Here is a 15,623-nt window from a genome sequence, read left to right as displayed (position 1 = left end):
TGACTTTGTTGACTAGATGGGGATAATCTGACTTTGTTGACTAGATGGGGATAATCTGACTTTGTTGACTAGATGGGGATAATCTGACTTTGTTGGTGGTTATGAACTGCATACACTATAGAGAGCTAAGGTGACTTCTGCTTTCATGACAGCATTTTATGAATATTCTGAATTCGGACAGAAAGGGTTAAGAATGAACAGCAGGGGACACGCAGAAATTGAGTTTTAGAAAAAGATCCATTAAAGTTCTTGTCCAGGTGACATGGCATAGCACCATCTCTCCCAACTACTTTATAAAGGGCAGGGCAGCCAGCCCCTTGGGAGGCCATGCCTGTGATGGCTTCCTAAAGATTTGATGCTGGGCCTACTTTGCCTTAAACCCCAAGCATCAAGTCCTGTCACAGGTTCCCTAAGATACAGGTCTTAGATCCCCAGTTGAATGGATTTATTACATTAGCCTGAGTGAGCCGGCTCAATGGTAACTCAGACAGGAGACGGGCAGTTTATCCTCTCCAAACGCCTCAAGGAAGCTGTTGTGGGGGAACTCTCTTAACATGGAAAAGCACCAACCACACTGGCACCAATACGCTATTTACAATCAGGCATCATGCAACTAAAACTTACTCTGAAGAATCGTGGGCCCATGCAAACTCTTGGGCAGACCCAAAGCTCTTGTTTCTCAAAGCCATTGCTGTGTAGATGATATACTCCCCATCGCCACACACCACAACAAACCTAGAAATGACAGAAGTCACAGTGGCAATCGCAAGAAGTATCAGGAAACGGTAATCCACATTTATAATAAAATAACTCAGTAACAAATGCTTCTTTAGTCAATTATTATAATTTAAAATGTTAGTTACACATTTCTTTGATATGCTGTATATAATATTCTAAGCAACGAGTCCAAAAGCAATTATGAATATAGGGTAAATGACAAAAACATTGTTGCAGTGGCCTTCTCTGATGAACAGGAGACAGGAGAGCAACCACAGCTGGAGATGCAGAGAACTCCAGTCATGCGGTAGTGCTTGCTGAGCACCAAGATGCCCATCACCTTGCTCATGGCATTCACACCACAAGGCACTACCTTACAGCAATGCACACCGATGTACATCATTTATATGAACAAAAAATCTTATTCAACTGATAAATTTATTAAAATAAACAGGATCATTAACATTTAAATAACAAGAATAGCATGTTACATACCCAAACATCTCTCCCCAATAGACAAAATACCTCTTTTCAAATTTCATTTAGAAAATAATAATGTCTGTTATTAAAGGTCAGTCAAAGGTAAAATGAACCTTACAGCAAAAAAAAAGTTTGAAGATATTAATATATATGCCTTAACTTTCATAAGGTAATTAAAAATGTAGTCATCATTGATTAAACCATGATACCATACTTTGGTCATTTATGATAGCGAAGATGGCTTAAGACATCCAGATACACTATAAAATGATTTATAAGGCTCTAGAGCAGTAGTCCTCAGCCTTCCTAGTGCTGTGACCCTTTAATACAGTTCCTCATGCTGTGGTGACCCCTAACCATAAATTTTTTTGTTGCTACTTCATAACTGTAATTTTGCTACTGTTATGAATTGTAAATACCTCATATGTGATCCCCCCAGAGGGGTCAAGATCCACAGTTGAGAACCATGGCTCTAGAGGTTTGAGTTAAACTTATTGTTGTAGAAACTTCTCTCACACAGCAGTTATTACTTTATAAATCTTACAGGAAAACAGAACTGACGATTCAGATTGTGAATAAGAAACACAGTTTTCTAATCCCAAACTTCCAGAAGACACACTGGAGCTAGTCTTCCATAAGAACAGTAAGGCCACTCATAGGATAGGACTAGGTCCTTGACCCCAAGAACACAAATCCAGTGCATCTGGAGTACAAGGAAACAATACCATGCAATGACATTGTGCCACTCTGCATGTCAACTCCATCAACTGACGTGGCTGCCTGCAACTGTGGAACCATGGAGCAGGGTCCAGCATGGGGATGGATTAAGGACATGCTGTGCAGATGCGAAGTTGCTCTGAGAGGGATGTTAGTGACAGCTTACCTCCCGTTAGGATTGTGCTGAATAGTCTGTGGATATATTTCACAACTGCCCATATCCTTTACTGCCAGTGGCAATCTTTCTCCATCTTTAATTTCAGCATCACCCATTGCTTTTAGGTTGGCCTGTTGAACTTCTGAATGCTTGGCCCAGATTATCTTTCCATTGGCATCCATGGACATGGCAGGTTCCTCCCGACCAAGCTGGAACAATGACAGATAGCTCTAGTGACTAAAAGAAAGTCAAAAACCACACAACAGTCGTTTCCCCCTCATGGAGTCTTACTTCCTTTCTTCCATGTTAAACTGTCATTGCCTAATCTCCTCTAGTTAATGACAGAAATATTAATTTAACACAACTGATGACTTGGAAGATGGCCTTACAACAGTGGCTCTGCCTATGTCTACACATTTAAACAAAGTATAATTACCTTAACAATGATGCTCCCTTCATCATAGCCCAGAGCGACATTGTTGGACCCTCGCAGACTGGCCACACACCACACCCTCTCCATTCCATAGTTCAGTGTGCTCTCAAGCCGGTAGGTGCTAGAATGCCAGATTCTCACCGTTCCTAAAAAGCAACATGAACATTCCCTTTGGATATGAACGATGTGAGCTTTCCTTTTGGATATGAACATCTAAGATAAACTGTGGTGAATGAGCTGCATGGAAGTCTTTCTATTTCAACAAAAGTAATTTCTAGTAATTTTATGACATTTAGATCTATATTCTTTATCTGAGTTTACAAAGCAACGAAAATGAAATAGCAAAAAATTTACAACTAAGAAAATAAAACTAGGCAATTAAATTTAAGTGTAAAAACATGTATCACATGATTGCTGGTGTAATTTCTTCTCCATCTTGCTATATTTCTATGAGTAGCATGTTCTCATCTCTTAATCTACCCAAAACATGTATTTGCAAGGTGGCAGAGCCTGAATTTGAACACAGGTCTGTCAGACTCCAGATCACAGGCTTTTTCAGTTCCTCTCTAGACTATCTGATGTCCTTTTATTTAAGTGATAGTGTAAAAGACACTAGAATGGTGGTGATAAAGCCGCTTTATTCTCCTCATATTGTAAGCCTAGAATCCTAATCCAAATATGGAAACAGCTAGAAATCTCCCACTGAATGCTGGGCACCACTTGGTTTAAACACGCAGTGAGTCATGTCAAGCACACAAGTGACACTGACTCTGACCTACCATCTTCTGACCCTGTGATGATGATGGGCAGCTCAGGATGGAAGCTTGCACAGGACACATTCTGGGCATGCCCCTCCAGGGTCTGCACACAAGTTTTATTCTGAAATCAAGACACAGAAAACAGATTCAGTACTGAAAGCAAATAACACATCTTTAATTTTCTCAGTGCCCTTTCTCTCCGCCTGATAGTAGTTATGGCAAACTCAACAGACCTAATACAGACATTTTAAAAGCATTATTCTTTTGTTTTATATATGACTATTTTCTTCAATTATGTCATAGGTAAAAGTAAATGTGATTATTACACTTAAAGAAAATCCCAAGAGATAAGTTTCGTCTGAATATTATTTTCCTGATAATTACATTATTTTTATCTATGACATAATCAATTTCTTTATTACACAGACTTCACCCTTGGTCGAAGGAGACCATACTGTTTTAGCCTTTTAATTTTTTTCTAGATTAACACAAATCTAAGAAAGTTTCAAAGTAAAATTGTGGTTTGTTTATTTTTTTAGGCCTACTTGCTTGTGGAAACTTTTTTCCCAGACAGAGTCTTGCTATGTAGCCCATGCTACATAGCAATCCACCTGCCTCAGTCTCCCTAATACATAGATGGTACCACTATACTCTGCTGTTGGGAAACTACTTACGATGTGAGAAGTGTGGAGTATGAGTGCACACCCAGGAGCGAGGTTACATCACAACACTCACTGCTGTGCTTGTGTTCTTTCGGATACAGAGGTCTGGCAATGAGGACACTCAGACACATGTGCTTTAATATGACAAGGCAAAAGCCCTTTAAACAAACAATAAGCATGCTGGCATTTTGTTTTTAAAACCTTAAAATGCATTTGGATTTGTTTTTATGAGTGGGAGAATTCTAGGACCACAATTTAGGTGCAAATACTAGGGCCTTAACTAAGACTCTCTACAGAGTTCTTCCTTCCAAGTCCCAGTGGTGCTATAGGAAGCAGTAAAGACCAAGTCCAGCATATAGCAAGGAAGGGTATAGGAACTGTACCTGATAATCCCATATCTTAACAAGACGGTCATCTGCACCTGAAATGAGGTACGGCTTGTCGCCACCACTGTAGTAATCAATGCAATTCACGCCCTTTTCATGTCCCTCCAGAGTGAAGTTTGGTGATGAAGACCCCAGCTGCCACACCTTCAGAAAACAGCAACATTTGCCAGTCAGCACTCTGAGAGGCAGCTCCACCCACTCCTCACAGGAGACATCAAACACCATAGCCAAGACAGTGTTAACTTCCAGGGAGCATAATCACTGCTCTCTAACAGATGCCAATTCCCAGGCTTCTCCATACAAATTATGGTTCAGCTCGTGTCTAGTTAGTTTTTTGTCAACTTCACACAGCTAGTTATCCGGGAAGAAGGGCTCTAATTGAGAAAACACCTCCATCAGAATGGCCTTTTCTTGATTAATAATTGATGTAGGAAGGCCCAGCACACTAAGGGGGGGGGGGGGTGCCACCCCTAGGCAGGTGAGCCTGGATGGCCTGAGAAAGCATGCTGAGCAAGTCATTAACTATGGTGCTCCTCCACAGTTCTGCCTCTATTTTGCCTCCAGGTTCCTGCATGAGTTCCTGCTCTGACCTCCCTAGATGATGGACTAAAAGCTATAAGATAAATAAGCCCTTTCTTCCCCAAGTTGCTTCTGGTCAGTGTTTCATCACAGCAACAGAAAGCAAACTAAGAATACCGGTATACAGGCAGAGTGCAAGAATCAGTACAAAACACTTTGAGGATCTCTGCTTAAAGGTAAGTAAGGGTTTATTTAACAAGCAATTTAGTGGATTGGTAACATGTACTAAAATGAAAGAAAACCTTTCAGGCAGAGAGACACAAGCCTATGTTCCCAGCAACTGGGAAGTTGAGAAAATTGAGAATGTGAGGCCAGTATGGGCTACACAGTAAATTCTGGACCACCTTAGGATACACTGGGGATCCTGACTCAAAAATAAATATATAAACCTAATTTAGTAAAGAAGTTAGAACTGATCTGTTTCCCACCTGTGTCAAAAGGGCAATTAAACAAAAGGTTAGTTACAAGGCTAGGTAAAAATCTGAAGATCTTCAAACACATAATAGCTTAAATGAGTTAAATTAATAAAATTGTTATATATATGTAAGCAAAAATAATATGACTTGGATTTTATTTTAAGTCAATGTACAGAGAGACAGTATGAACAGAAATCTGACTACACTCGCTGCAGCATGCATGTACTGTGTCCAGTACAGCCAAGGCACTGTGCTGTTCTCTCAGAATGTCTTCTTGGGGCTGTGAAAGGGGAGACACAGCTCCTGCCCCAAACATCCAGTCTGTCATGGGGATAAAGGATTCCAAATTACATGAATTATGACTCAATGTGAAGACTGTTAATAGAAGTAAAAGCTAGGGAGAGTGGCATACAGTCTAGAGCTCAGGTGCTTGACTTGAGTTTCTCAGTATGACTCTCTGTGCAAACCCTTAGAGAGCTGCAGAAGAGAAATGTCTGGAGAGAAATAAATCTAAATGGGAGAATGAAAAGACCAGAAGTCCAGAGGAATTGCTGACGGAAGGCAATGTTCTAGGAACACTCATGGCATTTCTAGAGGACAGAGAGTACAGAATCAAGGTTATACTGGTGTCTATAACAACAGCCCACATTAGCCCTGACAATTTTGTATTTCATTCTTAGGTAGCTGTAGTTTGCTCTGAAAGCGTGAACTGACAAGATGAACCCTATAGACAAAAGAAGCCCATAGGAAGAACAGAGACAGGAAGGGGAAATGGCAGCAGACAGAATTTAAATGATGAAGGAGAGGCAACAGTGACGAAAGGACACAGAAAACCATGGCAACGCTTCCTATCTTAAGACCCTAGAGTGTACACTAATTTTACACTGTTCCTTCCGTAAGAGCACAGAAGCAGTTTTCTGGCCAGGCACAGGAAAGCAGAAAACAGAGTGGACACCTACCTTGATGGTCCTGTCCAGAGAGGCACTGGCGAACTGATTGTTATCTTTGGGGTTTATCACAATCTGCATAACGTAATGTGTGTGTCCTTCAAACACTTGTGAACAAGACCATTTTTTATCCCAGTCCCAGAGCTTAATAAGCATGTCATCTACAACAAAAGAAGTCAAGTCAGTTGTAATTTGCTTTTCATTTCTGTAGTGAGACAGTCTTGGTTTCTTTTAAGGCAACAAACTAGCAGAGTTTACACACTCCATTACCTAAACCATAGAACCAATGCTAGAAAAGATCTCCAAGTACCCATTTACCTCATGGCAAACCTAACTACAGAACAGGAACAAAATGTATATAATTAACTACTAAAAGCAGACAAAAATCATGAGGATAAAAAAATCTTTTAATTTAAGAGGAGCTGTGATCACCATCTAAGTCTGACTGGACAGCGCTGACTGCTGAAAGAGGCAGCTTTTGTCTGATGAGACAGACTGCTTTATAAAAGTTCTCACTTGTTAATTTAAGAACATTTCAAAGACTACTACCAACTCAGGGCTACCCAGGGTAATCACCCTCCCACAGGGCCACTGCTTTACACTAATACCAGGGAAGTAGGTAATCTGAATATGCAGACAAACCAACCAGTGTCCATGGCAACCTGCCAATAGCCCACTCATCAGCATACTAACGAGCTTTCTGCTCCCTAGACACTGAAGCATCTAGACCTTTGTATTTTCCCTGACAGGAATTGGAGCAATTGTAATATCATCCTAAATACAGCTACTTCATTAAAATACACAGGTGGGCGGCATCAATGGCACAGTAATGCATTCAAAAGTTTAAAAGACGCTTGGAGTGAGAGCTCCACTGCTAACAGCAGTTAAAGTCTAACACGCCTCACTGAAAGGAAATCGTTACTCAGAGTGCACACGACTGAAACAGGTTGTCTCTTACCACTGCTGGTGAGAATGAACGGCTGGGTGGGATGAACAGCAATACAGCGAATGTAATCTGAGTGTGCTTCAAACATGTGTACTCTCTCCAGGGTGTTATAATTGAACACTCTAATCTGCATATCATCCTAGGAATAGAGGGTTTAAAATGTCACTACTATGAGGTAAACTGCTAAAAAGCTAAACAGTATTATTACAGGCTCAAGGCAAGGCATAACATCCATCCTTCAAATGCTACATCTAATTAATTATCTAAACAAATCAGGCATTACAATTCTGCAATTGGTATTTATAACCACTGGCCAATCAGAGGATAGAGTTTGATATTCAGAAGTACTTACTGCTCCTGTCACTACCCAGTTCTTCCTTGCGACAAACTTTGCAGCTCGAACAGGAAGATCACACACTTCAAACGTCTTCACCAGTGTCTTGAAATGTTAACAAGAATAAACAGGTTGAGTTACGAGGAAACAACTGAAAGGTCTTATTCTGCTCTACTTAAACATCAGGCTATAAAGCATTTCTAGTTTAAAATGTTGTTAAAGAACGTATGACAGCTCAACATTAAAATGCAGGAGAGGGACTAATCACCCTTTCTTTAGCAGATTTGAAAATAAAAAACTAAAAGAGAAAGCAGATGGTCACAGGACGGCATTCTGGACCCTCTGTCCTCTGGCCCTCCTCTCTTTGGAAACCTTTCCTCCCTTCAGTACCACCGCTCAGGGGGAATCAAGTTCACTTTCTATCTTCCCACCATGCTCTGCAAGGGCAGGAGGCATCACCACTGTGCACCCACACCTACAACAGTGCTGAATTCAGCTGCTGTGCAGTCCACTCAGTACCTGTTCAGTTAGCTTAAGTTTCCTTTAAAAATTGAGCCACAAGGGACTGGAAAGATGGCTCAGGGGTTAAGAGCACTGACTGCTCTTCCAGAAGACCTGGATTCAATTCCCAGCAACCACATGTTAGCTTACAACTGTCTGTAACTCCAGTTCCATGGGATTTGACACTCTCACACAGACATACATGCAGGCAAAACACCAATGCACATAAAAATAAACTAAAAAAAAAAAAAAGAGCCATAAATGGGGTGTACTGGTGCAGTGGCACACACCTTTAATCCCAGCACCTGGGGCAGAGGCAGGCAGATCATTGTAAGTTTTGAGGCACGAGAGCCAGGGCTACACAGTGAGACTCTGTTTTCAAATAAAATAAAATAAAATAAAATAAAATAAAATAAGACTTTTTGAGCCCATAGAAATGACACAAACAAGATATAATTTCTTTTTCACATCTTAGCAACATTATTTCTAGAAAAATACTTTGGGGATTTTGTGGTTATTGTTTGTTTGTTTTAGTAAGCATGAAAACTAAGAAGTTTAGATGTCCCCCGGGTGCTCAGAATGGATCATCTACATAAGTTAAGGGGGAAATTCTGGAATCTAGAAAAGTCAGATATGAACAGATATCTTTGCTTTCCCATTTTAAATGCCTGTTCTTTAAAATTCTAAAAATTAAACTTTTTTTTTTAAAGTTTTGTTTTGAGACAAGAGTTTCTCTGTGTAGTCTTGGCTATCCTGGAACTTGTTCTGTAAACCAGGTTGGCCTTGAACTCGGAGATCCACTGTCTCTGCCTAGAATTATGGATATGTGTTGTCCTGACCTGGCAAAGCTATCATTTTTAACGCCTTTCTATACCAAGAAAGCAATAATGAAGAGTTTCAGGAACATGACACATCTTACTGGTTCATTAACCAAGGCACACTGAAAAAAACCAACAGAGTCTGGTTTACAAGAACTGCTAAGGCCACACTGGCTTCCCGGGACAGACTTCAAAGATTCTTAAAACAAATCTTGAATAAGTGCCACCAAGATACACAGCTGCTATCAGGTAACTATGACATCAACAGAGCAGCTGAATGCAGTCTGCAAGATAGCAAAAAAAGGCACAAAATCTTTGAATTAACAAATCCAAGGCTGTTTGGAGCACTGCAAAGAGGCCAGCTGTAGAGCAAACCATCATGACTGAGTAACACATGAGGTGCTGCGGTGGGACAAATGGCAAGAAAAGTCAACTCACACTCCAGGAGCTAAACCACCTAAAGAGTGGAGAAGGCCGCATGCTTCAGCCATGGAAGTGCTCCATGTAAGTCAAGAAAGTAGCAGCTCACACTGAGATGGTTCTTTGTGAGTCAGAAACAACTGCCTGTCATTTTATTCCATGGGCTTACCAGTTCTGTCATGCAAAGATCACAACAATTATCATCCATTCAGAGTAACAAATCAAGACTCAGTGTGGTTAAGATTTGCCAGTAAATTAGCAGCAGGTAGGCACCAAATAATAAAACACTGCTGTTGTTTTTAAACACTGTACCTACTACCTCAAAAAGGGCACCAAATTTCCTTATTTGAAATGTAAGAGCATCTGGATTCACCCCTAAAAATGCTGTTGCCACTCTCAACATACATGAATGGCAACTAGTGACAGAGGGGAAAAAGAAGCAGAACAAAAGTTGGTGATAATATTATCTACACCAACGTTGCTGTATTTAAATACCACATACAATATGCCCAGAAGAGTTTCTCCCACAAGCAACACCCACACAAACCTAACTCCTGTTGAGAAGCAACACACATACAGCTGTTGGACTCTGGTGCTTCTTTATTACTAGTGGTATTTTATTGCTAATGAAGTCTTACCTGAGTTTCATGATTCCAAACACACACGCTGCCATTGTAAAGACTAGCCAACATCCATGGCTCTGTAGGATGCAAATCCACACTCTTAACTCGATCAGATCTAGCAGTTAGCTTTCTCTTGATGTCAAGTCGAAGAGGCTAAGAAGAAAAGAAAATTGTTGAGAAAATTAAATTGTTAAATCAAATAAAATATTTTTGAAATGATATATCAAGAGGCTTATGAAACAATTGTTTTCACTTTGTTAAATTTTGAATAGTTTCAAGTCTAATGCACACATGTTAATCACACTTAGAAAAATGAGATTTTTTTTAAGTTTGTATTTATAGCAGTGGTTTTTAAATTTTACTTATCCAGACCTCTTTCTTTATACACTTAAAATTTATGAGGACTTCAAGTAATAATGTTGATATGTAACAAAAACAATCACCTCAAACACCTCTGGCCTCAAACACATCTAGTTAGGAAGCAGAGTACGATAATCATACCTTGGAGAATGGATGTTGCTTTGATGCTGCCTGAGTGAGAAGGGGGTTCCTTAAAGAACAAATCCACGGGTCTATCCCATACTCTGAATAGATATCAACTCCTGCCTGGCTTTTTATAACGTAATACACTGGTCATTTGAGAAATGATGGTTCATTGAGTTACACAGATCCATTAATATGACATATTTCATTACACTGAATCAGAAGTCACATTTATTAATACCACTACCTACTTTAGCTGACAGGCCTTTGAGTATGAGAAATACACGAAGTTCAGTCTCTAAAATTCTATCATCAGTAACAAACATGGTCAGGGACCAGGTAACATCTTTCAGTTACCAGACTATGTCTAATAAATGTCTGAAGAAGCAGCACCATATCAAGTGACGCCTGCAACCTGAACTTTATCTGTATTGAAGTGCCTTTGCACCAGACATATGTGGCTTTACAAATATTTTACACATCCTCATTCTGTCATGCAAATATTTAGAAGATGCCTACTCAGGTGTTGAGATTGACAGCATTCTTACAAAAAGTCTTACTTTAAAAACAACTGTTTGACAATCAAGAATATATCAGGTTGGGTGTAGTGGTGCACTCCTGTAATCTCAGCACTTTAGGCCCAGGAAAAGAGGACTGGAGTTCAAGGTCAGCCTGGGCCACAGGGTAAAACTCTGGTCTCAAAAAGCGTGTGTCATCAGCACAATCTAGCTCGTTCCAGCACGGTCACCTTTCAGCAGTGCAAATATAAACCTGATGGAAAGGCCAATAGCATCCTACTACTGGTGAAACTTCGGATCTGTGACTAAACAGTAAAGGACCTCTAAGGAACTACAGATGATACTTCTAGAACACCTACTTTATAGACAGGTAAATAAATGCAAACTAAACTAAATTTAAACATCAACTAAATCACAATCTCATGTCCATGCCATTACTGTTATATGAGGAACTATTGTGAAGCTGTAGTCATCCTAAGCCATAGGAAATGAGCTCTTTGGAACTAATCAGACGTGGGGGTGGGGGATATTTAAACTGTAGACAAGCAGTAATGTCTGATCAACAAAGGTTTTATTCATGTCCATGAAGGCCTTTTGAACTTATAGAAACACTGAAAAATTAGAACTAATTTGAATAAAACCAAGCCATAAAATAGCAATAGTTTTAAAACTGCCCCCTTTCCAGTCAGCCTCATTACCTGAACCAAGGAACAGAAATGATTTGACCAACCGGTTTCTGTTTCTCCCAGGGATGCCATTTCAGAAGAAACCCATTAGACAGCAATGCCCTGGAGCAGCAGGTTCCACTCTCTCCTATGGGCTAACTTAAAACGCATTTCACTTTCAACAAGCCTAAAGCACAACCTGAAAGCTTTCTTGGCAGGAAGAGTTACTGGACTAGCTTCTTTGCACTGTTCCATTCACGAACGGGACAGAAATTTAGGGTGACTTTTCAACACATGAGGATCCAACAGAGGTAATATCCTGAAACAAACACCTACCACGGTCTCTCTTCCCTCTTTTGGATCTCTGTCAGGTGTAGGTCACTGTCTACTGCTCTTCAGTGCATGCCTCCCTCACCTCCAACAACTGTTTTCAAGATCCGTGTTCTAACTCTTCAGGTCCCTTGAGAACACTTCCACTGTCACTTGTTCCTATCCATCTCAAACTTACTCAAGCCACCGTCTTTAAATCATACGCCAATCAGGAAGGCGGCATCTTCTCAATGTCTTCTGAACCTTTGCCCTACTCACTACTGTCACAAATTTTAACTTCTTCCTCTCATCTTAGAGTCAACACACAGGATGAATATTTATGCCAGGAGTCATAGTGGGATCTTCCGCACAAGCTACCACATCGAAGTATATACTTATAAATATATACTTTATGCTCACAATGATTTAAAATTGATCAAAGAGCTCAGGGATCTTTGAACAACCCCGTACAGCTCCACATACTCCAATGCGCAGACACTACTTTAAAATGTCCATTACTGCAGGCAAGAGCTCCTGCAGTCATACTTACCATCACAGTCACAATGTAAAAGCTACTGTAGCAGGTCCTGGATAGTTAAAGTACTCACAATGTGTCCTCATCCCCGGACTTAGTTCAAATGCCACTGTCACCAATATGCCCTTTCTGATCAGCCTAGCCAGGACTCCTCCCCATTCACCACGATACATCTGTGCACACAGCTCTTCTTGCTTACTGAGTGAATACTTCTTAAGGGCAGGATCACTGCTTATAGAGGTCTTTCTCTCCACAACTTATTTATTTGGGAATGGGGAGAGGAACAGGTGGATTAACAAGGTCCAGAGTCTTGCTACATTCAAACCTCAGCTGCAACAGTTAGATATGCAGTAAAAAGTTTGACTTTCATAAACAGGGATAACAATATCTACCTCTTGGTGCTTTGAGCAGTAAATTCAGAGTTCAGTTAGGGCAGTGCAAGGCTTATAGTAACCACCTCATAAGCATTACTCATAATGATCTACAGGCGGCTATGAAAATCAGCTGGCAAATGTTTAGCAAGATGCAAGACAGTAAATACTCCTATGGTAAGTGGGCAAACGTATACATTCATGCTTTGTGCTTTCGACTCGAGACCTAAAATACAGTCATCCTTGGGTGTCTGCAGATGGTTCCAGTACCCTCCACCAAACCAAAACCCATGGTTGCTCAAGTCCAGTTATATAACATGGTGTGGTATATGCTTCTAATCTACCCATTGCCATCTCTAGATTAGTTAAAACATCAATACAAGGTCAAAGACTTATACTATCACAAGATAGATGTCAATAAATAAATATTCATGGTATTTTCCCCCAAATATCTTCCACTCAAAGTTGGTTCCGTCTGTGGGTGTGGAAATGGCATAAAGAAATGAAAGCAATATTTGACTATTAAAAAATGTCTCAAGATGAAATTAGGCATATCCAAGGGCTTTCTCTAAAATGACCCAATCAATATGAGCTGTTTAATATAAAATGATTACCATACAAGGTCTGTTGAGGTGGCTTCTCGACTTTGGGGACCCAATAAAGTGTACAAATGAGGATGGTATGGGAGGAGCTGGAAACACTAAATTTTATTCCAAACTCTTCCTCCAAGAGGTTTCCTGGGAGTTGCCATGCCTTTCACTAGCCAATCCTGTTTCGACTTTTCCACAATCTGCTTTGTGAAAATGTAGTCTTAAGTGTTTTTTTAAACCACCAAGTAAGGGACTTGGAATTATTTCCTCCAGTCTTCAATCGCCTGAATATTTGCTCATGTGAGCCATAAAAAAATAAAACAGGCAAGAAAATATTTACGAATACAAATACTTATTTTTTTCTTACTTTTTTTCCAAGGAAAGATAGCCTCACACGTTTTACATTGTAACAATCCCGTGCAGAAGCATTTCGGGTCACATATGGGCGTGACGGTGATGATTTTTTTAAAAAGTGCAGAAAATCACATAAGCTAGTTTTATAAACAATTTCCTAATCTTTCTTTGCCCCTAGAAAACGACGGCTGAAATGCCACCTTGACTCCATACACATTTGACTTTGTTTTCCTCTAAGTTTGCAATGTGGGGTCTGCACACTACCAAAACACCGCGCGCAACCTGGATGCTGGATTAGCAGACAGACACCAGCTTAATGACAGAATGAAGTGATTTTTGTCCAAGTTGCCTTTGGGGTCCGTTTTCTGCCCCTGGCATTCACTTGCACTACTGGACCCAGTGCAGAGGGCGGGTGCACAGACAGGCGCCCTGACTGCCAGGAGGGCCAGCATCTGCTCACTCGCAGGCACCCAAACCACCCCAGCCTCCAGGCCAGGCCTTCTGCCTAGCAGGGTTCCAACAGGACGGGAGGACCCCGCCAGGCCGCAGCAGGGGCGCAGACCGCGTCTCACCACGGTCCCCAGCCCGGGAGCCCCCGGAACCCGCCGCATCCGGTGAGCTTCGCTCTCTGTCCCGCAGGGCCCGACCTACCATGGCTCCGGCTGTCCGAGCCCGAGCCTCTCACAGGCTCCCGGCGTCACTGATCCAGAGGAACCCACCGACCCGTGGACCGGCTGACCCACTGACGTGGAACTTCCGGGAAGCGGTTCTCGCGATACTCGGAACCAGGCTGTGCGCCTGCGTAAATTCCCCGAAAGGCGGTCTGTGCCAGGCCCCACCCCAGTTTCCTAGGCAACGAGGCTTTCGGCACCTCCGCCTGCTGAGCTGGCTGAAGTGTGTGGCGCTGCGGCCCCGGGAGGGCGGTGGCTGTCCAAGCCGGTGAACGCTCACCTTCGGTCAGGTTCAGAAAGACGGGAAGATGGAGCTCTGTGCTGGATTCCTGCGAATACCAGCGGCAGCGGAGGAGCCCGGAAGCTCTGTTCGACCAGCTCGGGCCTCGGGCAGAGAAAACAAGGCTCTAAAACAGTGTTAGATTCCGGAACGAAGCCCAGAACTGTCGGGATCTTGGGGTGACAGCCACCGAGGCCAAGAAAATGTAGACGGGACTCCAGCCGCTGAAGTCCCAGGCCTCCCTGGGACCTTGGTTCCCGAACCTCCTGGAGTCGGCCGCCTCTGCCCTGAGTTTGGTGGGCTGTGTACCTTCATCTGACCGTAGCTTAAATGTTTTCCTTTCAGATCTTCACATCAAACTTGAGTCGTCTCCATTTTATTGAGTAGGAAACTAAGGCTCAAGGAAGTTGGGTGTACTGGCCAGGATGGTCTAGTAAGTAGTGTTATTAAGATCTGGGCTCAGAGGGATATACCCGAGAGAGCTCTGAGGTCTATCTACTACTCCAGGGTAGCTCTTTAATAAGGTAGCTGAATTTTAGAAAGTACCATGCCATAGGGGTTGCCAAGAAAAGTGCAAAAGCATTGTCCACTGATGATACACACCTTTTTTAGTGATAACCCATGGAACTTGTCCCTGGAGACTTATAAAACTCTGATGTGAGAAAAGTCTAGGTTTTCAGAACGGAAGTGTGTGCACTGCTTTCAGCAGGTAGTTCCTGGTTCTTGTGAGATTTATGGGCCTCAATTTTCCTTGAACAAAAGGTCGGATAGTTTCCAAAGATCCATTTTTACTATTCTGTGTTTCAATAAAAACAATTTTTCTTTCAGTGGTGAGGTCTTATATAACTGAGATGAATAATCACATACATTGCACGCTCTACAGCAACCAACTGCAAAAATTAGTTTAAAACTTTTTAAGTGTGAGCTATACCTAGAATGGTAGAATAGTGGGG

General features: G+C 41.6%; 1 protein-coding gene across 1 annotated transcript in view; it reads right to left on the bottom strand.

Annotated features, from left to right (window-relative positions):
- Copb2 (coatomer protein complex subunit beta 2) overlaps positions 1 to 14,498 on the bottom strand; it is a 23,873-nt gene extending 9,375 nt beyond the window's left edge. The window contains exons 1-10 of the mRNA XM_005366688.2: positions 14,371 to 14,498; positions 9,910 to 10,047; positions 7,551 to 7,637; positions 7,211 to 7,337; positions 6,265 to 6,413; positions 4,308 to 4,454; positions 3,284 to 3,383; positions 2,508 to 2,650; positions 2,081 to 2,280; positions 625 to 735 (exon numbers count right to left, since the gene is read on the bottom strand). Of these exons, the coding sequence (XP_005366745.1) occupies positions 625 to 735; positions 2,081 to 2,280; positions 2,508 to 2,650; positions 3,284 to 3,383; positions 4,308 to 4,454; positions 6,265 to 6,413; positions 7,211 to 7,337; positions 7,551 to 7,637; positions 9,910 to 10,047; positions 14,371 to 14,373 (1,205 nt within the window). The 5' untranslated portion in view covers positions 14,374 to 14,498. The remainder of the gene's footprint in view (positions 1 to 624; positions 736 to 2,080; positions 2,281 to 2,507; positions 2,651 to 3,283; positions 3,384 to 4,307; positions 4,455 to 6,264; positions 6,414 to 7,210; positions 7,338 to 7,550; positions 7,638 to 9,909; positions 10,048 to 14,370) is intronic.
- Between the last annotated feature and the right edge of the window lie 1,125 nt (positions 14,499 to 15,623).

The sequence above is a fragment of the Microtus ochrogaster genome, unplaced genomic scaffold (assembly GCF_000317375.1).
Source record: "Microtus ochrogaster isolate Prairie Vole_2 unplaced genomic scaffold, MicOch1.0 UNK12, whole genome shotgun sequence".
NCBI lineage: Eukaryota > Metazoa > Chordata > Mammalia > Rodentia > Cricetidae > Microtus > Microtus ochrogaster.
The sequence above is the reverse complement of the archived record's forward strand: the minus strand, read 5'-3'. Positions and strand labels throughout refer to the sequence as shown.